Source organism: Arvicola amphibius, chromosome X (genome assembly GCF_903992535.2).
Source record: "Arvicola amphibius chromosome X, mArvAmp1.2, whole genome shotgun sequence".
NCBI classification, from domain to species: domain Eukaryota; kingdom Metazoa; phylum Chordata; class Mammalia; order Rodentia; family Cricetidae; genus Arvicola; species Arvicola amphibius.
Genome location: NC_052065.1, coordinates 95,845,209 through 95,869,368, shown reverse-complemented (window position 1 = coordinate 95,869,368; position 24,160 = coordinate 95,845,209). Strand labels below are relative to the sequence as shown.

At 39.4% G+C, this 24,160-nt stretch overlaps 1 protein-coding gene across 4 annotated transcripts in view; it reads left to right on the top strand.

Moving 5' to 3' along the window:
- The window catches only part of Chrdl1 (chordin like 1), a 111,223-nt gene that overhangs the window by 68,102 nt on the left and 18,961 nt on the right, over positions 1–24,160 (top strand). For 2 of the 4 annotated variants that reach the window (XM_038316847.1, XM_038316850.1), the window contains exons 5-7: positions 5,327–5,469; positions 7,374–7,467; positions 23,689–23,756. In XM_038316847.1, the coding sequence (XP_038172775.1) occupies positions 5,327–5,469; positions 7,374–7,467; positions 23,689–23,756 (305 nt within the window). Of the gene's footprint in view, positions 1–5,323; positions 5,470–7,373; positions 7,468–23,688; positions 23,757–24,160 lie in introns of all 4 variants that reach the window. The other 2 variants (XM_038316848.1, XM_038316849.1) reach the window with 1 other exon arrangement.

The window sequence follows — 24,160 nt, the reverse complement described above, 5'->3', positions numbered from 1 at the left end:
GATGCTGAATTGATGTGGGTAGGAGAAAAACCCAGTCATTGAAATAAGACTGAGTAAGTCATACTTAGGATCTGTCCCACTAGTAGGAATATAGCTAGGCTACAAATGACCAGCATTGTAGGCTGGAATTTTGAACAGTTGGAAGATACCCAAATGGTCATCTTATCTAACACAAAGCCTTCAAGTAGAATTTTTAGAAACATGGTCTTTAAAATAATCTTTGAGTGAAAAATAGCTTTATATCATTTAAGAACTTAATGTGAAAGTTCATGCATATAGGGTTATATATTAATGTATATTTAATCATACACATTAAAATGTCTAAATCAGACTATTCCACACAAAACTACTTCTCTCCCAACATATAATTTATTCATAGCTATTATGACTTTCTTGTGTAATTTTTCATGTTTTCTTAAGGAAAATACAAGTGAATATGAATATATACTGTTTAAAGTATAGTCTATAGTACATAAAATATAATATGAAGTTCATAGCTGCTTATACCTTGCTTTTTATAATCTCTTCTGTCAAGTCTGTATTGTATTTCCCTCTATTCTGATCTGTTACCTTCTGAAGTGGCCTGAAGATTTTCTACCAGTGAAATGCCACAAAAGCAGAAAGAAGTTATACTCAAGCTCAGGCATGAAAATAAAGTAGAATGAGAGCAATAACAACACAAAGGGTGCACTGGGTCTTGAGATTAGCATCTAACCCTCAGAAGCCCTACAAAGCTGTTTCTAACTAGCCAAGAATTTCTCCACTAAGAGAATGACAATCTGATGGTGAAGAGAAGAGGGAAGAGAGAAACCACGAGAAAAGCTTTTGTTTCCAGAGTGTTCACAGAAGGATAGCACCAGGCAGGTGACAACTCACTAAAGCCACATTCTTAGAGCTCTCTGCACAACTTGCAGTCACCTGAATAGGACCAAGAATCCCTTCTCTGCCACTATCTAGCTAGAGCCTCTTTGTGCAGCAGTTGCTTACTTTTTTTTTTTTTTATTAAAGTGGTGCTGTGCTTGGGGAGCTTCAAAAAAAAAAAAACAGAATTCTGTGCAGGTCTATGCACTTACTCTCCCAGCAAACATTTATAAACATTTATTTATTTATTTATTTGGAGATTAAAACAAACCTTTCCGGTGAGTCAGAGAATGTCGGCAGTTGATGGGGAAAGAGGGCAATCTCTATTTTCACTTTGGGTAGCATGCTGCCTAAGGGAGATTTCAGCTGAGAAGGCTCTGCCCACAAATTCTGGAAGGCAAAGCAGATATCCCCCAAGTGGGCTGAGTGGAAGGTACTTTGGGTAGCAGCAACTGGATAACTTAGTTGCATGAAGTTTGAATCTGTTAGATTCGGACTGTCTGAGGGGCCATGTGAACATGTATTATTGAAGTCTGTTGGTTCATAGAAGAGTGGCACATTGATTAGCTTCTTAAGGATGAAGAGTTTAATTCTGGTTCACAGTTTGAGGATACAGTCCATCATGGCAGTAGGAGTTTGAGGCAGCTGGTCATATTGCACCCAGAGTGGGTTATGAGCACTGGTTGCCTTTCCAGAGGACCCAAGTTCAGTTCCCAGTCAGGTGGCTCACAATTCCCTGTAGCTTCAGCATCAGGAAATCCAGCATCTTCTACACAAGTACCTACACAGATGTGCACAGATACACACATATACAAAGGTAAGAAGAAAGTAAATAATTGGGCGAGCAGGAGCTTACAGAATTCTTTTAGTGTCACTCTTCCCAGACATGTGACAACCTCCTGAGTTTTACCCCCTTCTGGAGGTATTTGTTTCCAAAGAAAGTCTGTTGGATTGCAAAATTTAATTGTAAAGTGACAATCATTTAGGCAACAGGATGAATCTCTAATTGCCGTATTTTAGATTTTGGAAAGAGCAAAAAGAGTAATAAATATTTAGGGTACAGAAGTGTTCTCTAAGCACGTCAGAAATCATAGTTCTGTTTATTTATAAGGTCATCCCTCATGTAAGGAGATGGAGATAGCTTCTTTCTTTTTCCAGTCCATTTGTAACGATATGTCTTAATGCTGTTCTGATTTCTTCATGGTATCTCTCTTCCACTACTTTTCATAGTATTTTGTGGGAATTTAAATAGAAACATGGGACATGGGGAGACTAGAAGCTATGCCGCCTGGATACTTTTGTTACAGTATTCTCCTGAGGGGTCCTGGAGCCAGCTTGGGTTTACACTGATTGCCTGCCAGTTTTCAGCTAGGCGCACTGAATATGTTCCAAGGATAGTTGGTTCAAAGCCCAGCCGCCTCAGAAAATCTGGGAAGGGAGAGGATAGAGACTGGGGTGGCTTTTCTTGTGCATGTGGTTGGGAAGCATGCTGTGTTGGCCCTATAAAGATTCAGGGAGAACTGAGACATGTGCCCCATTCTTAGATAGAAAAATTAAACACAAACAAGAGAAAGTGGCCTGTGCAAAGTGAAAGGGAGTTGATACTGGGGCTACCATGATGATTAATAGATAGTATTCCAAACTTTTAGCACCATTTGTGAAAATAACACACACTGGAAGGCAGAAAAACTATTTCAGGGTCTACTCTTCTTCTGAGAAGCTTTGTAACATGGGTCAAATTCTTTCAGGTTGGCTGTGGCTTCATTTTCATAAGTTTTTCCCCAAATCATTACAAATATTATCGTAAAATGAATGAAGATACCAAGACATTTACATAAGAATTGGTGAAAGGTTGACAATAATTTCTCTGATTTTCTTTGATTCCTGTTTACCTCTGTCTTCTGTTCTCTCCCCATATTCCACTGAGTAGACTAGTAGTCTCCAGAGCCACAGTACTCTGAACGCTCTGAAGCTCCTATGTCCAGTGGAAAACCTCTGCCTGCAGTTGCCCTGCCATTGATGTCTTAGTGGAAGGCCCAGTTGAAGAACCAACCCACATTCTTTTGAAGCTAAATATTTCCAAAGTTTTTGTGTGTGCTATAAAGACCTGCCAGCTTCTGTGAGAGCCACAGCAAATGTTGTTTTGTAGGTCATTTTACATTTCCTTTACCACAAAATGCTGAGATTTGGAGCCCAGGGGGCAAATGGCCCTGCTCCTGTCCTTTCCCTGAAGAGTTCCACTCATTTGTGCCAGCTGCACTTGTCTGCTTGCATGCAGACATGGCAGGGCTGGGGACTCATGGCCTAGACAGAGAGTGAATCAGTATGAAATGAAATATGTCTTAAAGGGTTCTTCTTTGTAAGCCAAAACTCAGGGACTATCCTTACAGGCTATACTTTCATGGATAGTAGTTAACATCTAAGGGAAGAACAGTCGTGGTTAGATCAACTTATACAGAAAAGTAGAAAACCAAAGTTTTAGCCACATCATTGAAGCTGATGAAAAGTGCAGTTTTCTAGGTTTGTTCAAACACGGAATCTTAGTAAGACAACATCGCTCTCATGATCTGTTGCTTTGGACTTTGGTTATAATTAAATGACTCTTTGCTTGCTACAGATTTGTAATTATATGCGTTTTTCTTGATAGTGGATAGGAAGGAATTTCAGAATCAGATATCATTCAATGTCCTAGTGCTCCCAATTACAAGTTACATGACCTTGGACAGATTAATTTTGTGGCAATGTACATCAAACTTGGAGGCAAGCATTCTATCACTGACCTATGCTCAGGGCTTTATATTTCTTAATTCTTGATTCCTTCATTGATAAAATTGGCATGATCATATATACAACAGAATGGTATTGGTGAAAGACAATGAAATAATGTACTTAAAATCACCATGTGCATAGTGTACACTTAGGACTCAATAAATGTTAACCATTGTTATATTATGATGACATATATTCTTATTATTAGCCTTTATAATTTTTACTGCATCTCATTAACAATGTCAGTTTGTTTTTAACCGTTTTAGTCCCGCATAATTTAGCCACATAATATGGACTCTTATTATATTTTTATTTAAAAAATTGCCCTGCTCCCTAAGCATCTCCCTAAAGAAACCCATGGCTCCTCTGATTTCCCCACTCTTCCACTATCCTGTGACAAAGCACTTTCCACACATCAATGAGTAGGTCAACATTGAAGCATAGTCATTACTATTTTTGTGTGCACTATTGTGTGTGCACATGCGTGTCAGTGCATGTGTGTATGAGAGAGAAAGTTAAAGACAGAAACAGGACACAGAGAGACAGAGACAAGACCAAGAGTATGCATACTCATGCAATACAGAATATACTAAAGAAAACCCAGTGGAAAAAGTTCCAGAGATCATTCTCTTAAACTCACTGGGTGAATTAACTTTTCTTCTATATGGTAACTGTCTGCTAGACTCTGTGAAGTAGAAATACATGAAAGAGGATCAATTTCAAAAAATAATTTATACACAGGTGTAATTAAGTTGATAGAAGGTGAAATTTAATTTCAGGATATCAGGTTTTGGTTCTCCTTTTCATCATTAACTAGTTCTGTTATTTCAGGGAAGTCAGTCTCGTGATTTGTTTCTCTCCAATAAAAAAATGAAGGGGAGAATCTACCTCATTTGACTCATATATAGTTATGAGCATCACTCTTGCTAATATATATGCAGCTCCTTTGTAAACAGTGTGCTGGGTAGCCATAGCATACAGACACACATTCTGATGATATTCAAATTCCAGATTGTGTTCTTTCAATATCAGGTACCTCGAGAGGTCCAGAGCATTGGCTAGAATTATTGCACAATACTTTGTGGAGACAAGGAGACAAGAGTTGAACCTTTATAATCAAAGTCTTCAACATGTAGAAGAGAGTGAAGGAAGAAGGCTGCCTTGGTGGAGGAATTAACAATAATTAACAACCAGAGACCAAAGGAACCACATAATAAGCTATATAAAAATGTCTTTGTACAAATGTATGACAAGCTATATACAACATGATGAGGGATAATGTTTCCAGGGTAGTTACAATAGACAATAGATGGTTTTTCTGAAGGTCTCAGAGAAGACTAAATGGTGGTAGTATGTACTCCCTTTTAGGTAAGTCATTATCTTATTCATGCTGGACCAAGGATAATCTCAATCAAGGCAAGGCCTTGTCCTCATTTCTCTAATTCTTATGATACTGCCAGGCACATAGGTACTGCTCAATTAATTCTTAAGAAAAGATGGCCAAATGATCAGCTGTAGCTCTTCTGTGGCTGTTTTAATACTTCTACCTACAATTATTAACCTCTGGAGCAAGGATTGTGTTTTAGCTCCCTCTATGTAGTACAGCCCCATCTGCTGTTGAGAATCATGAAATTCTTTGAAAGTATGCCAATACTTGATGTGGTTCGTATTTTTCTCCTCCACTCTGTTCCAGAAGATGCCTTACCACCTGTGAACAATAAGGTGACTAGCAAGTCGTGTGAGTATAATGGAACCACTTACCAACATGGAGAACTGTTCATGGCTGAAGGGCTTTTTCAGAACCGGCAACCCAACCAGTGCACCCAGTGTAGCTGCTCGGTAAGACCCTGCATCTTAATGTTCCTGCTGGTCCCTACCAAGATGGGAAAGTAGCCATCTCTGTCATTCAGTGAAGCAGACCCTAAAAGGTGTTTGAAATAAGATAAGGTGTGTTTCCATCTCAAGCCTCCCCACCTGTCCAAACTACCTGATCTTCATTAAGTTTGAGAGCAATTGTCAAAGTGATAAAAGTCAGTTGTATCCAAGGCTTTTAGCCTAAGAGGGCACAAATAGGCAAAGATGAGCTGTTTGACTTACTCAGCACCTACATTTCCTATATAGTTACACAATTTAACTCTTCACCTGAGGAATCACCGTTATTGATGTCTTGGTAATGCTATAGGTAGAACACCTAGCATTGTTCTAGAGCTACGTGATCAAATTTGAAAAAAACAACAAGGAAAAGAACGGGCTACATATTTGTCCCTGTCCTATTTCTAGGCACTTCATCACTGGACCACATCCCTATTCCTTTCATCTTGTTACTAATAGGTTGTCAATCCCCACTTTCCTACAATGAGTAAGTGAGATTAATGCCTGATCGCAATGATTCCCATGACACTATTCATCATTGTGTATACTTTATAAAGTCTGCTAACTTTATCCTTGCTTCATTGTGTAGTCCAGAGACTATTAGACAGAACAATAAAATATGGTAAGATAGATATTTAGAACGAAGCATGAGATGAGCAATCACTGGTTTCTTAGAGAAAGTCAAGTAGTGGCTTCTTGGGTGAGAGGCATCAGTTTTCAAGGGTGTGGCTCCTGGTAGGTGGCTCATTCTCAAGTGTATGTCCCCTCATGTCCAAGGGTATATGAGTGGTACAAATAGACTCAGTGGCTTAAAAACAAAACAGACAAGACCTTGAGAGGGGCTGGCGATGAGGGTGAATCAGGGAGGCCTTAAGGGAGGAGTGAGGGAAGAGAGTGATCAAAATACATTGTATGCTTGCATGAAATCCTCAAAGAATTAGAAAAATATTAAGTTTTAAGAAGATGAAGCATGAGAGGGTAAGGCTAGAGAATTGTTACAAGTTCAAGAACAAGCTGAACTACACAGCAAATCCTTGCTTCAAAAATTACAAAACAAACAACAAAAAAGATGAAAAAAAATGAAACTAGAAGGAAGTTGGAAACATCTTTACTAACTGACTAGGTAAATAAACAGTGGATTACCAGGGGTGATAGAATAGATAGAATCTCTTCCAGTTGGGATTTTTAAGTATCTCAGTATCCTGGGAGAATTTTATTGTGACGTCATTTCTCTAATGGCCTTTCAAGCCTTACTAGGATGTGTATCCAAGAACAAAGCACAGGGCTCAAGAGATAACATTTAAAAGGCAGAATTCTAGGAAATTGAAATTATATGAGTAACAGATGCAACTCCCAAAGTGACTCCTCTCCTTTGCCCCATAGGGGACTGAGCTGTGGTATTAAAATCACCTTGTATAATTTCTAATCCCCCCAAAAGAGAGCCTGTCTTTTTGGTTTTGAAAAAAAAACACTCTACTGAGTGTTATAAATAGTGACTATGACCCAAATTCTCATTTCCATCCACTCCCAACAGACAGCTAGGTTATGATAAGGACCAAAGGATACCAGTAAAAATAAGAGAGAGGCACAGGGTTTGGAGACTGGTGGCAGTCCTCCCAGAATACTGCCTGTTTTCTTGGGCCCAGATACCTGACAAAGATTGCTAAATCTTTGGGGAGTTCATCTCTCTTATGAGGATATAGGAGATGGGAACTGAAAGCATGCATCATGGGATGGAAGAAGAACCTAAAGCTAGCTGGAAGAGAAGCAGTACTATGTTTTGGTCCCAGATGTACCCCAGGTACTGAGGTAATCCCTGATGATACCTTTTCTCAGATCAGCCTGGAACTGATTCTGGCTTTCCTTGGCAGGAGGGGAATGTGTACTGTGGTCTCAAGACTTGCCCTAAACTGACCTGTGCATTCCCAGTCTCTGTTCCAGATTCTTGCTGCAGGGTATGCAGAGGTAAGTGCCCTATATCCCAAGGATCTGAGGATTGCCATGCCAAGTAGAATAATTTAGGAAAGAGCAAAATACCTGTCCCATATCTGAAGGAAAAGGACTTAGTTGTGGTTGTCTTTGTGTATAAAAATGTACCCAAATTATATACTAAATGAACTTGTCATCACCGCAAACCTGCCGTTTCTGCTTGAGCTTCTATTTTGGTTTTATACTGGTACCAGACTTTCTTTCTAGCCTCCTGGGCTCATACTTAATCACCTTTAACTTGGCCTTGCTTGCATCTTCTCAAATTACAAAATCTATTTGCAGTCTTTTCTAGTCCTTCCCATTGGCAATATTAATATTTTTTCTTTGGCTACACATAATCTATGACTGCATCAAGCATCTCATGTATGTTAAACTAAAACTAAACCATGCTCAAAGCCATGTAGAGAATATCTGCATCAAGGGCATTGCTAGACTGTTTATCATCTTTATGTGAAGTACAAAAAGGAACCCCATACTTAGGATACTCTATTGTCATTTTCCAGAAAGTCCCTATATATTTATACCTCCAGCTGTGACACACTTGAGCAGGACCCAACCTACAGAGCCATAGCAGAGATAATGTTCTTTGCCCTTCTAGAACTCACATTTCACCAGAGAAGACAAAAAATAATTAGGCAAGCAAATATCTAAATATAGACAATATAAATATTATTAAAATAATAAATGAAAATATTATTTTTAAATCAGAAGTTTAAGCTTGAGTTGTGAGGAAGGCATTGGCTTGAGCATCTTGAAATTCAAATCTGAAAAATGAGTGAGAGTCATCCATGCAAAGAGCCTGGGGAAGAGAATTCCAGACAGAGATAAAAAATAGTTCTAAGGCCCAGGAAAGGAAGTGCTCGAAGCGTTCCAAGAGTCTGAGGAGCAGTGTGGCTGGAATCAGGTGACTGTGGTTGAGACTGGCACGAGATGAGATGAGGCTGAAGGGATGAGCAGAAGTTAGAACATGCAAGGCTACGGAGGCTGCGGAAAAGGAATTTGGATTTCAGTTTTACATGCGCTGGGAAAGCAGTGGAAATTTGTGAGCAAGAGCGCTGCAGGGTGCCATTGAAAAGGGCTCACTGGTTCTTTCATCCAGGTTTTATTGAAGGAAGGCAATAATATGGGAGGAGAGGCCCAGAGAGGTTGATTGAGTTACCTCTCCAGTATGGGAGGATGGGACTCGCTCTTGGGACCACATTGAAGAGAAATTGTCCTAAGTGTAGCCTGTGGGATCATGATGCTTCTATTTTAGCCCCAGCCTGGCTGTTTTCTAGCTCAATGACCACTGTAAACCTGTCTAACAGTCTCCGCAGTAAAGAAAACGGTTGTGAGCTTTAAGTGGGATAATGCAAGAAAGGGTCTAGGACAGTCTAGGATAGCCTGAGGAATCAATAATGAAAAGTGGAGAAATGTGATATGTATCAATCATTGCTTTTCAACCATGGATGTACATAGGAACTGTCATGGTGGACTTACTCCCAGACCAGGAGAAGAAAGTGATCCTAATTGGTAGCCACAGTTAAGGAGCACTGTATCAGAAGAAATTGTATGCCATTTCCTTGTGGAAGTTAGGTGGATGAACCCTATTTATTATTTCCATCTTACTCTTTCAAAAGGATGCCCTTAGCTATGCTACACCTCTGTTCAGAAGTCCTTATCCTCCCTTACCCCTTCTGAATGGAGACAGAGGAGAAGTGAATGGGGGGAGAGGTAGAAGGGAAGTGGGGGATGGGAGAGGGAATGGGAGGAGAGGAGGGAGGGAAAACGAGTTAGCATGCCAAATAAATAAATAAATAAATAAATAAATAAATAAATAAATAAATAAATAAATAAATAAATAAAATCTTTATCCTCACATATATCATACTTAAAAATATTTCAGACATAAATCTAAGCACCATTCCTGGGTTCTCTTGCCTTTGCATGTTCACCCTCTCCTCTCACTCACTGTTTTTGTCTCATAAGGATCATGTTGATACCTATCTGGACCACACCTTCAGTGACCTTGGAGTAGGGCCCAATAGTCAGTATGTAAACTGAATTACGATCCTTTCTGCAGTAAAATGGTGCTGTGTGGACCAGCACTTAGACAAAACACTCCAAAGTGTAGAAGGAAGCGGCGGGCTGTGTCCCGCCACCCGGCTAGCTTTGCCCAAAATAATTACACGGAAACTGTATTCTTTTAAAACACTGCCTGGCCCATAGTTTCAGCCTCTTAGTGGCTAATTCTCACATCTTCCTTTAACCCATATTTAGTAATCTGTGTAGCACCACGAGGGGTGGCTTACCAGGAGAGACCTTAACCTGCGTCCATCTCGGAGAGGAGAAGCATGGAGACTGCATATGGTGACTGCCTGAAGTGTCTCCCCTCTCTTTCCCAGAATTCTGTTCTGTCTACTCCGCCTACCTAATTTTCTGTTCTCTTAAAGGGTCAAGGCAGTTTTCTTTATTAATTAACCAATGAAAGTAACATAGACAGATAACTCTCCTCCATCACCAAAGATCCCTGAGGAAGGATAGTCATCAGTGATGCTTTGCTATCTGCATTGTGCAATGAAACTGAGCTTGCTGAAAGTCTGAAACCGGGACAAATGGACATAAATGTGATCAGCTTCAATCTCTGATTCGTTGGTCATCTAATTGTTCTGCTACCCATGTATCCTCATTCCTTTTAATATTCTACTTGCCCAGGCCTTATAAGTCAATAGGGATTCGATTACAGCCTAATTAGATTTTTGTCTCAATAAGGACATGCATCTTTCCCAACCTGGTTCTCACTCTGTGTGTGTGGTGCTGTGGTGCTGTTATTACATTTGTCAGAATAATTGAAGTTGAGATAACATCCCTCTCCTCCCTTTTGACCTTTGTTCCAGATTAATTTTAATATGGTCCAAAGTCCAAAAGTCCATTTTGCATTGAGATATGCATGAGTTGCTAATATAATCAGCTGGGCATTCTAATCCAGTCATTAGGGCAAGATTGTTTTGTTTGGAAAGGGGGATATGAGAAATATAAACTGGAGAATAATTAATAAAAGAAAGGACATAGTGAGATGGAGTATTTTTAGATGGAAGAAGCTATGTGCAACAGAAAACAGGCTCTCAAGACAGAAGGACATGGATTTGACATTGTAGGACCACCATCTACATTGTCCGTTAGACAAGCCACTTAACCACCCAGAGACTGGGATCTCTCCGCTGTAACAATGAAGGATGTGATGGTATCCACCACCCACAGTGGTTGTGAAGATTAACTGCGGGCATAGAGTGCTGGGAGAAGGCCTCATACAGAGTGATTGCTTAAGAAGTGGCAATTATCCTGAAGTTAAGTAGAACGGAGCCTTCCTGTGTCTGATAGATTTGCCTTTTATTTATTTAATCTCCACAGACAGAGCTTTATTTCTAGTCCTTCTTGTGGGAACAGATCCTGGTACTGAGTGTCTTCAATTCACTTGTCATGATTGAAATGCTCCCTTTTAGCGAGTCCTCAGAAGCAGCAGATGAAAGCTCATTACTACTGATGGTACATTGTCCCTTCGTAGCTTGACAGTTCGCTACATTCTTCCTTTGGCATCCCCAGCTGTAATGTGCCACTTTCTTTCATCTTTCTTTATAAAGACTAAATCCCCAACTTTTATAAAAATTGTTTTTTCTGTGCCTCCAATTTCTTTACATCTTTGAGTTGTATGTAATGTGCTTGAAATGTCTTTGAAGTTCCCATTTATGAAGCACCTAGTTATTTTTTCTGTTGAAATGATGTTTGTACAAAGGTGTATCTTGCCGAAGCATATTACTCACACAGCAGGGAGCCCAGACACTTCTTCCCTATGCTGACCACCCTAACTGCAGGCCAAATACTGAAGAAAAAAAAACAACAATCTTTTGAGTGCTGAACTTGCAAACCTTCATATAAAGGGCCCCATTGAAACAGCCTGTCCGCACTGTCACCAAACACTAATTCTCGCCTTTCTCCCTGGGTCAGACAGCAATCCTAGACTCAGATTGAATCTCAGCCTCGGCCTCAGTTGTTTAGACATGTCTGTGGGGCTGGGACAGTCAGGAGAGTGTTGGCAGGATACGTGTCATTGCTGGCACTTCGGCAAACCTCATCTGGATTGAAAGCATAGTGCAAACAGCCGCTAGAACAGTAAGGGAAACTTTATCAGAAGAAAACATCTCTTCGGAGATTGTACTACTGCCATATATGGGGCAGACAGACCTCAAACTAAACACACACCCAGCACTCCCCCCACCATTTATCATTTGGGCTTCTCGTCTCTTGCCTATGTTGCCAAGTCAAAGGGGGAAGGCTATGTACTTGGACTATGAACAAGGGAGAAGAATTTGGGGGTAAGCTGCTGAATGTATTCAAAGCCAATCATGTATTTTATACATCGTGTGGATATGTCACACTTATATATACAACCGCCAACACGTAAATGCTTATGTATGAAGTAACTCACTTGATCTTCACAACAGTAGTGGGAACTATTTTCATTCCTATTCCAAAGCTAGGAAGTGGAGACAAAGACTCTAAGTTATCTGTCCCAGACAGAGTAAAAGAGGCAGGCAGAATCAAAAGTTGAGCCTAGTCATTCTGATTCCAAAGTTCCAAATTAGTAATTACCACCTTAACTATTGGGATACTTTTTAATTTACTTGCATCATTATATGCTAAATACTTCTATTTTCCAGAAAAAAATAAGGTGTCCTAATCTGGAGAGTAGAACAGAATTTCCTGAAGCATCTCCTCTCCAGCAACTGCTATGATAAAACTGGTGACAGTCCTATAGTCTCTGAGTCTCTGAATTCCTGATGGTCCCATCAAACTAGCAATCCTGTCCATGCTGTTTGTACTGTTTGCTCTACATTGTATGTAGTCCCTAATACTTTAATCTTTTGTTATTTGTTTGGTTAAGTGAGTGGACAGGGTTGTTGTTTTGTTGTTGTTGTTGTTGTTGTTCTTGTTCTAACTTGAAACAGAAAGTCCCTGTATATCCCAAGTTTGCCTCACATTTACAGTCCTCTTGCCTCAGCTTCCCCAAAGCTAGGATTATAGGTCTATGCCACCACACCTAGCTCTTTGAAGAGCTTGCCTTGTTTTAAAGAGCATGAAAACAATCTGGCCCTTCCCTTACCTTCAACTCATCAGTTCTTTTACATGAATATATAACCAGACCCTGTAGCCCAGCATAAACCATTTCCCTTGTGTTATATACCTATCTCCAACCTTTTCCACCACAAGCTTTAAATGACACCCCCTATCTCCTATTAGAATGCAATCCATTTTTCAGGGGCACAGCTGAGACTGAATTTTTTAAAAATAGTTTGTAATTTATTGCTTGACAGTTACATACACATATAAAATAAATGTTGTTTGTATTCACCCCTTATTTCCCTCTCTTATCCCATCCACACTCCTCCTGAAACCCTTCTTCCCTACAATTCTCTCTCCCTACCTCCTACTGAGGAATTATTGGCTGTTAATGAACCTCCACTTCTAGTTGTTCCAACTAATGTATGTAGCTTATTGATTTCCTTTTTTAACTAATTGTAGATCTTAGGCTGCATCATACATGCTTTGGTCTCTCTTGTGTTGATGTAACACAATACCTGAGACTAGGTCATTTGTCAAGTAAAGAGGTCTCTCTCAGAGTTCTAGAGGTTGGAAGTTCAAAATTGGGCTACCCTGTCTGCTAGGTAAGAGTCACATGCTGCTCCATTCATGACAAAAAGTGGTATGAAAAACTGATAGTTTCAGGAGCAAGGAAGAATACATAAAAAGATGAGATGTTTTATCCCACCCTCACAAGTGACCCAGTCTCTAAAGAAAGATGCTCACCACTCTAACACCAACCTTCCAATACTATCACAACCAAATCTGTATATAACCACATTTAAACTATAGCAATAGAGTTTTATATTTAAAATAGTCTAGTATCTTCTTGTGTTATTCATTGTTTTGTGTCTTGTCTTCTGAGTTAGGCACTTCTGTAAATAAAGGGCCATCTTTTCTTACCCTACTTCTCCTAGCATAGAATTAACCATATATCTTTCTGGCGGATTTCATAAAAATCGAAGACAGACACAATTACAAAATGCTCTTTACCTGGTTTCAAGTTCAGGGCTGACTAGGAGGTAGATGAGGCAGTTAAACTCACAGCTTGTTCAATACAAGCTAATTAATCCAATATGCATGTCCACCCAGCATTCATTCATTTTAAATGAACCTACAGAAAAAGCTAAAGTCTCTTTTCATTAGACTGAGATTTTTCTACTCTTTAAAGGATACCAAAGCTGAAAAAACCTGTTTAAAAGTAACTCTCCTGTATTCAAGAATATTGCCATTTTATTTAAGTTTCTTTTTAAAATAATTATTTATTTTATGTATATAAATATTTTGTCTCCAAGTAGGTTTGGGCACCATGTGTGTGCCTAGTAGTCATAGAGGCCAGAAGAAGCATCAGATTCCCCAGAACTGGAGTTGCAGATGGTTGTGAGCTACCATGTGGGTGCTGGAAATCAAACCCAGATCTGCTGGAAGAGCAGCCCGTGATTTTAACTATTGAGCCATCACTGAAGCCCCTTACTTAAGATTCTTGGTTTGTTTTTCCCAGAAGCAGCAAAATGGCAGCTCAGAAATTACCTTGGCTATATCTAAGGATCATCAGGGAAGGAGTGTGTGTGTGTGTGTGTGTGTGTGTGTGTGTGTGTGTGTGTGTGTGTGTGTGTGTGATATTCCATTTTTCTAAACACTATAAAAATCTAGAAAGTTTTTCAGTTTTAGAAATGAAGGAAAAGCCAGGTGTGGTGGTGTATGCCTTTAATCCCAGCACTTGAGAGGCAGAAACAGGCAGATCTCTGTGAGTATGAGGCCAATCTGGTATATGCAGTGAGTTCTAGGACAGCCAGGACTACATAGTGAGACCCTGTCTCAAAAACCCAAAACAATAAAAATGAGGGGAAATGATGAGATGATAACAGTATACCAAATATAAAACCTCACAAAGCAGGCTTGGCTTGTTTCCAGTTTGACCCATATTTTTGGCAGAAACACTAGTATCTACTCCTGATCAGGAGGAAAACGTTGCTGATGGGAAACATGACTTGAAAAGCAAGATTTGGGCTGGAGCTGTAGCTCAGCGGTAGAGTACTTGCCTGGTGTATAGGCATCTCTAAGGTCTATCTCCATCACTGCCATTTTTGTGCAACTGAACCTTTATGTATGTTCTTCACTAACAGCTTTCTGTTTCTCCTTCAAAAATGAATAGGCTATAGAGATCCATTAACAATTATATCTATAGTTAGTAACAGTGTCTCATACAGATTTAAAGGGAATAGTACATCTTCAATATTTATACTAAAGTAAAATATTTTTTAACTTAGTATATTCTCATCTATTTATACTTGTAAACATATTGAAATACCAGATTTTCAAAGCACACAAAAGTCTGACTACAGTTAGTATTATTTTTTAGAAAGTGCATTGCTTGTGGTCAGGAATATGGAACCATCTTAGAGATGTCTCCAACGATGCCTGCTTTCTTTTCCCCAACTAAAACCATTCTTCTTCCATGGAAACTTCCTGGGTTGTTTTGGTTTTCTCCCCGTTGTTTGCTCTCAGAATTTATTTCTACATGATGGTGATCTATCTCAGGGCCCCCACTCGTTGGACATCCTGTTCTTTTCTGGAAGGTATCTTATTTCTAGGCTATTTCTTCCTTTAGACAGAGGGACAGCACTGACTTTCCTATAGAATTTAAATTAGTAGTCAAGTGTCCTAATTGGCCATCTGGGATATCCTGTCAGGATCAATAACATCCCATCCTTCTGTGGAGTAGTAGTTGTTTGTGTGATTGTGTGAGTCTGGTTATAAAAATAAAGAATTCCCAGGGCAGTATTTCCCAACAATTATTTCTTTATTGGTGGTTAAACCCACATTTTCTTAGCCCCATCCCCCATCTCTGTACTTCTAGGAATCTTCTGGCTGGCCAGACGCTCACCATTAGATGTGCACATTGCTCACATTAGAATAGTTTTTTATGAGCCTAGACTCAATCTTTTATAGGAATTAATCTTAATTCTTGATTGCCAATGTAAGGAAATGGTAAGGACCCATGGGAAAGAAAAGTAAAGCCAAGAAGAGGCATAGTATTTGACAATTACTCAGATTCTAATCATAAGACTTTACAGTGTGCTCTCTCCACAGCACAGGTTACATGGACAGTGTAATAATCACCTGTTGTTTCTCACAGCTAGCAGGACTACATTCACTTTCTTTTGTCTTTTGGCTGCTAAAAGCAGATGCATGCCCCCTATTTCTATCAAAGATGCCACTCTTCTTCAGATAAAACAAAGCCAAAGACTTCCTATAGAGAGAAAGAAAAAAGATCTTAGTCATTTTCATTCCAGGGTGACCAAAGCATCAACATTGGTAGACCATGTAGCTTCCCTTCTCTATCTTGCTTACTTTTTTTTTGTAAATCTGTTACGATAGTACAAACTTCTATTTGGATACGTGGAATTTGAACACTATACTATAGCTATGAAAATTGAACTGCTTCCCAATGAAGCAGATAGTAACCCTCTGGAGTTTTGTTTTAGCTAAATGAGATAAGGGGTTTTAAGTAATATACAAAACCTTATGCCCTAAAAACATAAAAATAAAGATCTGTCATAAATATAAAAGAACATAAGCAAGCTTAGAAAATATGAACTCCCCTGCACGTATGTGTGTGTGTGTGTGTCTTGTGTATATCTCTGTGTATATATGTTCATATCCAGAATCTTGACATCTGATGATTCAGAAACAAATTGTTGCTTTCTATGTGAGGGCATAAATTATCTCCTTACTAGGTTCTGCACGCTTATCTAATCGAAACTCTTTCTTCTGTTAAATACATACACATTTGTAGGAGTTACCAGAGCTTGGTTTTTCCCACTATGGGCTTTTCCTAGCTCTTTTTGAGGGGAAGGAGGAAAAAGCAATAGAGAGAAAGGATGGAGGAAGGGCAATAGACAATGCCGGTATGATATTTTCCATGTGCTAGGCACTGTTCCAAGCATTTTCTACATACACTAACCCATTTATCCTTCAAAAGCCTATAAGGTAGACATTAATGTATCTGTTTTAATAATAAGGAAAATGACTCACAATGAGGTTGATGGATTTGTCCACAGTCACACACGCAGAAAGACAAGCTAGGATTTGCAGCTGGACTCTGCAGTTCTTCTCTGCACCCTTAGCCATTTAATCTATGTTGCCTTTCAACTTGGGGAAATGGCACAACTTTGAGAACTTGTTATCTGCGAGGCTACTGGAAAATACAGTCTCTGTGATGACTCTGTTTCTATGGGCTAGTATGGGACTCTTGGAAGCTATGGCCCCATTTTTAACAATGGGTTTGGATCTGTCTAGCCACATCACCATTGAAAGACTAGGGTGTTGATATGCACACCAGGCACTTACTGGTTTCTGTACCCTGTGCCTCCTGAAGCTGAGCCTCAAATGGGTTCATGCACACAATGTAGTTTTATAAAAGTAGTATTCATTTTTTCTGGGTAATTGCCTTACATGTAGCAGGTGGAGATCTCATGTTGGCTTTCTCTGTGCTTGATCTTCCATTTTCCCTCAAAACTCTTTCTCTGTTCGCCATGGGTCTACTGGTTTTAACTCACTCCTCTGAAAATATGAGGATACCAACCCCCACCCTAATGATTCATGTCTTTAAAATGATGATTAGAGTGAGTACAGAATTTTCCCCCATTTAACCAGACATTTCAGAAATCAAGAGATGAAGGCTCAGTAATTGTGCCTGACAGATAAAAAGAGAGAGACAATAAAACTAGGTTAGCCTAGCTAAATTGGGCCTTATTGCCACCGTATTTCTGATCTTCTTTGTGGCTCAGAAGTGATTACAAATTGGCATACTTTTTTTTTTTGCTGGGGATCTGTCTTCATGGGTATTTCAGAATCTCGTTATACACATAGTCTTTTTGAGACAGCAGAATTTGCTTCTTTGACCTGCTCAAGCAAACCAGAGACTAATGGAAGTTGTGGAAGTTATAAACAGTTTGAAATTCAGCCTAGCTTTTGACCATTTTTCAAATACTTGTTCTCCATTTCTCCCATTACCAGCAAGCCAAGCCATTCCAGGCCCATAGGGTACCACTCAGAGTATAATTGAGATTTGAATGAACAACACATGTGGCCTTTAAGGTTAAATGAATGTTGTTTGACATACAGTACACTAGAGTTGTTTTTCCTTTTGGTCTAAAAAATGGGTTAAAATTACATCTTGTTGCTTCTCAGAATTAACTAGAATCCATCTGTCCCCATTAGAATCACTGTTCTTTTTTCAAAGCCATGGTTGAAAGAAAAAAGTTCCATATCACTCAAGACAAATTGTCCAGTGAGTAAGGAAAATGAAACAGTTTTCTAGGGTATTGGTGCCTATTTTCCCCACAATCTAATAGCTAAGATTATAAACGGATATGCAGTATCTATTTTTAGCTATTCAAACAGACACTACCCAGGCCTAGAAAGCTACTTTTAGATACACAAAGTATGAGCATCTAAAATGATCTTTTCAGTATGTTGGTGATGACTTCAATTAAAGAGGATAACTGACGTGTGGAAACCTTTAGCAGCCATTAACTAAAATGTTCAAACTTGGGTAATATCATTTTAATGACTTACAAATCTCAAAGGTGACAGAAATACTAGCTGTTCCTACTATATGTAGTATAGATAATTTATGCATTATATGTCATTTTATTTTATATATTAATATTACACTGTATAGAATGCATAAGTAAACAAAACATCCCTCTGTGTATACTCAGAAATAATACCTCCAGTAATTTTTAAGTTGGTAAGATACTTCATTTTACACATATCTGTCTGTCCACACGTCCTCAGATTTGCAAAGACAGGGCTGTGGCACATTCATCTACTCTTGTGTTGCAGGACCTTAATCTTCTGCTGCATGCTTGACACTGCCTTATCTCATCTGCATTACCATCTTAAGTTTCTGCCTGTTTGTGACTGCATGCTTCTGTAATGCTTCTGCCGTTTGACTGGACTCAAAGTACTTTAAGGCTCTTTAATGAGAAACTCTTTCAAAACTCCAGTACCTACAACTAATAAACTGAACTTCTGTGATGGCTAGGCTAAGAAACCACTCATTTGCTAATATCAGTCAAGAAATCTTTAAAAATGAATGTGCTGAAGAGTGCTGCCCTGTGATTCTTGTTTGGTAATTTCATTTCTCTCTTCAGCTGCTCAGATCTGGCTTGGAGCCATATCATGTAGCTTTATTGCATTCCATTTTACCATTTGCTGGTAAATCCCTCTCTCGTTTCTAATCATCCTTCTCGTCTACTTTCATTTAGTTCAGACCCACCATTGCCAACTAAAACAGGTCATGCAAATCTCATTTATCCCTACTCTGTCACTGTCAAGGACACTGAACACCTCTCTAGCTTCTCAAGCTGACAATCTCTTTATTCTTTTTTCTTCTCTGTTTTCTTCCTCTCTGATCACATCTACTATCAGTATTCTTTTGCTGTGCAGCATGGACTGTCACCTGCTACTATAGCTGCCTCCTGCTTGGACTCTAAGGTTTTAGTGATCCCCAGCGAGGCTACACTCTGCTGCCAGAAGACACTTCCTCGGGTACCATTTGTACTATAGGACCCTCTACCTTAAAATTAATAACAGGATGAAATCTGAATTTTTCATCCTGCTTTTGATGTCTCAAATTATTTCAATCCCCTCTTTAACCTCCACAACACCCCCACTCTCACCTCCCCCCTCTTCTCCCACTCCTCTCCAATCAGTTACCAGCTCCATATTTTCCCAATCTTAAATTTCTATTCAAACTATAAATGATTTCTTCCTGCTTACTTCAGTGTGCCTTGCTATTTCCAAAGTGCTGCTGCTTTGCAAATGTCGTTCATTTCAGCTAAGGTGCTCTGTCCACACCAGCAATGTCCCTGTAAACACTTCTGCATCTACCTCTAAAAAAATATAGGCCATTGTTCATTTCAATGCTTTTCCCATGATTCCATCTGACTTGTCCATCTTCCCAACTCCATATGGCCTGAGCGTGTGTGTGTGTATATATATATTCCATTTGTTTTTTCCAGCTTCTGACCTTCATATGTTTTTAAACTACATCTTAAACTGACATTCAGTCACTTCCAAATTGAATGTGAGCATATAGAGAGCAAGGGCCCAGCATAATTTGTCTCGCTTGCCATAGCATCAATCTTTCCACTTATGCACCATTCAGGGCTTGTTATTTGACTCTTCAGCATTATTTTCTGTCATAGCCAACTCCCACTGTAGCCAGAGTTTCCACATGGGTCTTCATTTAGTCTTTGCCTATCATCTGCACCCACACACAAAGAAAACTGTTCTTCCATCCCCACACTTAATTTGGTATTTTTTACTGCAGTTTAGTTCAGTCACATATTAAGCCACTGATATGTACCCAGCAATATACCAGCTGTTCCAGCCCGGCTATTTTTAAATTTCTGTATGCATCCAACTCCATTGAAGAGCTCATCAAAACCTAAATTATTGGCACTTATCCCATAGTTTCTGATTCAGTAGGTCTGGGGTGGGATCCAAACTTTTTAGTGCCTAACAAATTCCCAGATTATGACAAAGACCACACTTTGGAAAGTAGTGACCAAGAAGATATAAAGATACTGTAAGGCATAACCTCTCATTTTAAGAAATTTACAGTTTGTCCACAAAGGACCAAGAAACATTTAGCAGTGGAAAATATTTATAACACTTTGTTATTCACTCGTTAGCAAATGCTGAATAAATACTATGTGCCAATTGCTATTGTCAGTGGTATTATTACATCAAAACCCAGGATAGATAAAAATCTTGATTTTCATGGTGGAATTATAATGGTAGAAAACAGGAAAAGAACAAAATATTAAAGTATTAAAAATACAAGGCACTTGTAAGTACTTAGGAGAAAAAGAGGGGAAAAGAAATACCAGGGTTGTCAGAGGTTTCCTGGTTCCATCATTTGATGGCAATGCAGTCACAAATAACAAAGAGTAAACCATGCTTTTATAAGATCAACATGATGATTCAGGAATCTAGGGGCCTGCAATTTGGGTGTTAATTTCTATGAACATTGTTTAACTATGAATAGCTTCTACTTTCTGAGCTTTGGTTTCCCATCTGTTCCATGTAACACTTGGACAAAATTATGTCTCAAGTTCTCTACATTTCAAACAGTGTAGGATACTAAGTCCTTTAGGCAATCAGAACTAAGTAAATGAGCTAGGCACTGTAGCTCCAGCCTATAATCCTACGAGTGTGAGGCTAAACCAGAAGGCTATCAAGCTCATTTTCAAGCTTTTTCAAGTTCTGAAAAATTACATGAATTTCCCCAACAGTACTAACATGTATCTGAAACAGTTAAAATCTTATTATTTAGCTTCTAGGTTTTTGAAACTTGGGAGATGAATTATAACAGAAAATTCTTTCTATTCTTCTATGTTCTGTGTTAGCCCATTCAATTGCTAGTTGATGTGTGTGTGTGTGTGTGTGTGTGTGTGTGTGTGTGTGTGTATGTGTGTGTGTGTGTGTGTACATATATATGTTCTACACACACATATCTACATATATGCTTATATAGTCATAGGTAACCAAAGCATCTTGAAAATTACCCAGTTTGTTTTTATTTTCAATCACTTTATGAAAACCCTTATCTTTTATATGCTTAGGCCTCCCAAAACCTTGACATAAAATCTTTCTCTAAGAATCAGTTACTCTGAGTTGGGTGTGGTGATGCACAGCTGTAATGCCAACTTAAGTCAGAAGGAAGGAGCATGAGCTCCAGAACAGCATGGGCTACATAGTGAGTTTCAGGTTAGCCACCACTATATAGCAAGACCCTGTCTTAGAACGAAGCAGCAGCTATTCTGTCTTCCATCTCTTGTATTCTGCTCTTCCTGATTCTTTTCTCATAATTTCCATTTCTATAACTCCCTCGGTTTGTGTTTTCTTTATTGTCTCTGTTTTGGTTTTCAAGTCTTTAATCGTTTCTTTCACCTGTTTGATTGCATCTTTTCCTCCATTTCTTTGAGGGAATTTTTCATTTCCTCTTTGGGCCTCAAACATTCTCCTAAAGTTATTTTTTAGGTCATTCTCTTCTTCTTCGTCTATATTTGACTGTTCACGTCTTGCTGTTGTAGAGCCACTAGTTTTTATTGGTGTTGTGTTTCTCTTTGTGGTGTTGAGTGTGGTCTTACCTTGTCTACCCATCTTTTCCTGATTGGTGTAGTTGGAGCTGTGTCTCTGGCGATCAGTCTTCCAGGTGCCAGTGGATCCAAGGCTCAGATGGTTGCACCTTATGACGCAGTCAGGGCCACAGCTCCAGTCACCCTGGAGGTCACTTGGTGTTCCTGGAGGTTGCTCAGCACTCTCTGGGGTCACTGCAATACTGGCGGTCATTCGGGCCTGCTCCCATGGAGGTTGCTTGCTTGGGCTTGCTTCCATTGAGGTCACTGCTTTGGACCTGCTCTGGCAGAGGTCACTAGCTCAGGCCTGCTCCAGTGGAGGTTGCTGGCTTGGGCCTACTCCAGTGGATGTTGCTGGCTCAGGCCTGCTCCCTCAGCGGTTGGTTCTCTTGTACCTGCTCCTGTGGAGATCACTGCCTCAGGCCTGCTCTGGTGGAGGTGGCTGGCTCAGGCCTGTTTCTGTAGATGTCCTTGCCTGGGCCTGTTCCTGCAGAGGTCCCTGACTGGGGCCCTGGCCTGCAGAGTTCTCTAGCTCAGGCCTGCTTCCTTAGAGGTCCCTGAATTGCGCCTGGACCCACAGAGGTCTCTGGCTTGAGCCTGCTCACTCAGTGATTGCTCCCTTGTACCTGTTCCTGGGGGGCTTGCTGGCTCAGGCCTGTTCTGGTAGAGATTGCTGGTTCAGGACTGCTCTGGCAGAGGTTGCTGACTCAAGCCTGCTACCTCAGAGGTCACTGACTTATGCCTGGCCCTCAGAGGTCTCTGACTCAGGCCTACTTCCGCCTCAGCAGCTATTCTGGAAGACTTCAGTAACAGGTGTTTTACTGTCCAAATAATGGATCATATAGACCTAGAGCAGTGGTTCTCAACCTACCTAATGCTGCAACTCTTTAAAACAGTTCATGTTGTGATGGCTCCCAACCATAAAATAATTTTTATTGCTACTTCATAACTGTAACTTTGCTACTGTTATGAATAATAATGCAAATATCTGTGTTTTCTAATGGTTAGGCAACTTTTGTGAAGGAGTCATTCAACCCCCAAAGGGGTGAAGACCCACAAGTTGAAAACTACTGATCTAGAGAAAAATGTGTCAGATCAAAATTAAAGACTTATTAAAATTAAAGTACTGTGCTATTTTATTATATAGTTCTGTAATATAACTTAAATTGTGCCATGGTAACCCCCTTAAGCATTATTCTTTTTATTTAAGATTGCTTTGGCTTCCATATGAATTTTAGATTTTCCCTATCTCTATACCTGTGTGTGTGTGTGTTTGTATCATAATAACTAAAGAAGAGTTCATGAATTTGAGAGTGAATGAGGAGGGACATGAGAAAAATTAGAGGGGAAAGGAGGAGTGGAACCAATCATTGAAAATAGAGCACTTAGGTGAATTTATAAAACAATAAAAGAAAAATAAAAAGACAACATCTTGGATATTTCTTGCATAGCAAGTTTAACTTTTACTTTTAAATCAGTTCATGACTTCTCATAGACATAATGGCTAACTTAAGACTTGACCATTGAAAACTTCAAAATTCATTGTTTAAGGATAGTATAAACACATGTTAAATACAATCTGTAAAATACTTAACTGTCACTAGAATAAAATAAACGAAAGTGATGATGATGGCTATATTAAGGAGAAAATCAATTATTTTCCCTTTTATATTCCAAATTCTGGATAATGTTACCAGTTGATCTATTTAAAAAATGATAACTTTCCTCTGAGTTGTTTTAAATCATGAGACCCACCCACCCAGAGAAATCGTTCAGTGCTGTTTCTTGAAGGGTAGCCACAAGAGCTAAAATGCCTTGAGAACTTTAGAAACATAATTTCAAAAATGTGGCTGGGTCAAAAGGGTGATAGTTTTCCCTTATATGTATGTTTGATTCTTTCTTATTTCTTTTTAATAAACAGGAGATGGAGAATTGTCGTGGGAACATTCTGATGGTGATATCTTCCGGCAACCTGCCAACAGAGAAGCAGTAAGTGTGAAGAGCTCCAGTATTTCCACACTCTACAACAGCAAGCCAAGCTTTTTCCCCCATGGAAAAAAGTCTCCATCAAATCCAAAAAAATGGACCCATTTCTAACATCACTTTCTTCTCCTTCCTCAAAAAAAAAAATCAAATGATGTCTTCACTGACCTCTAAACATTTATCATCTGTAATTAGGGCAAGAGCATGAACAAAGAGCATCCATAGGGTTTTGTCTAGATCAGAAGTAGATGCTCTCTTCAGATGACTGACAATTCTGTCTGTGTGTTCTCTCTAAGGAAGACAGTCACCACCCATATTATTAAGAATGAATGATTTCTATGGGATTTTAATATAGTCCACTTCATCCTTTTGGTCAGATTCCTTATAAACCCGAGGGTTCTTGGTCATGC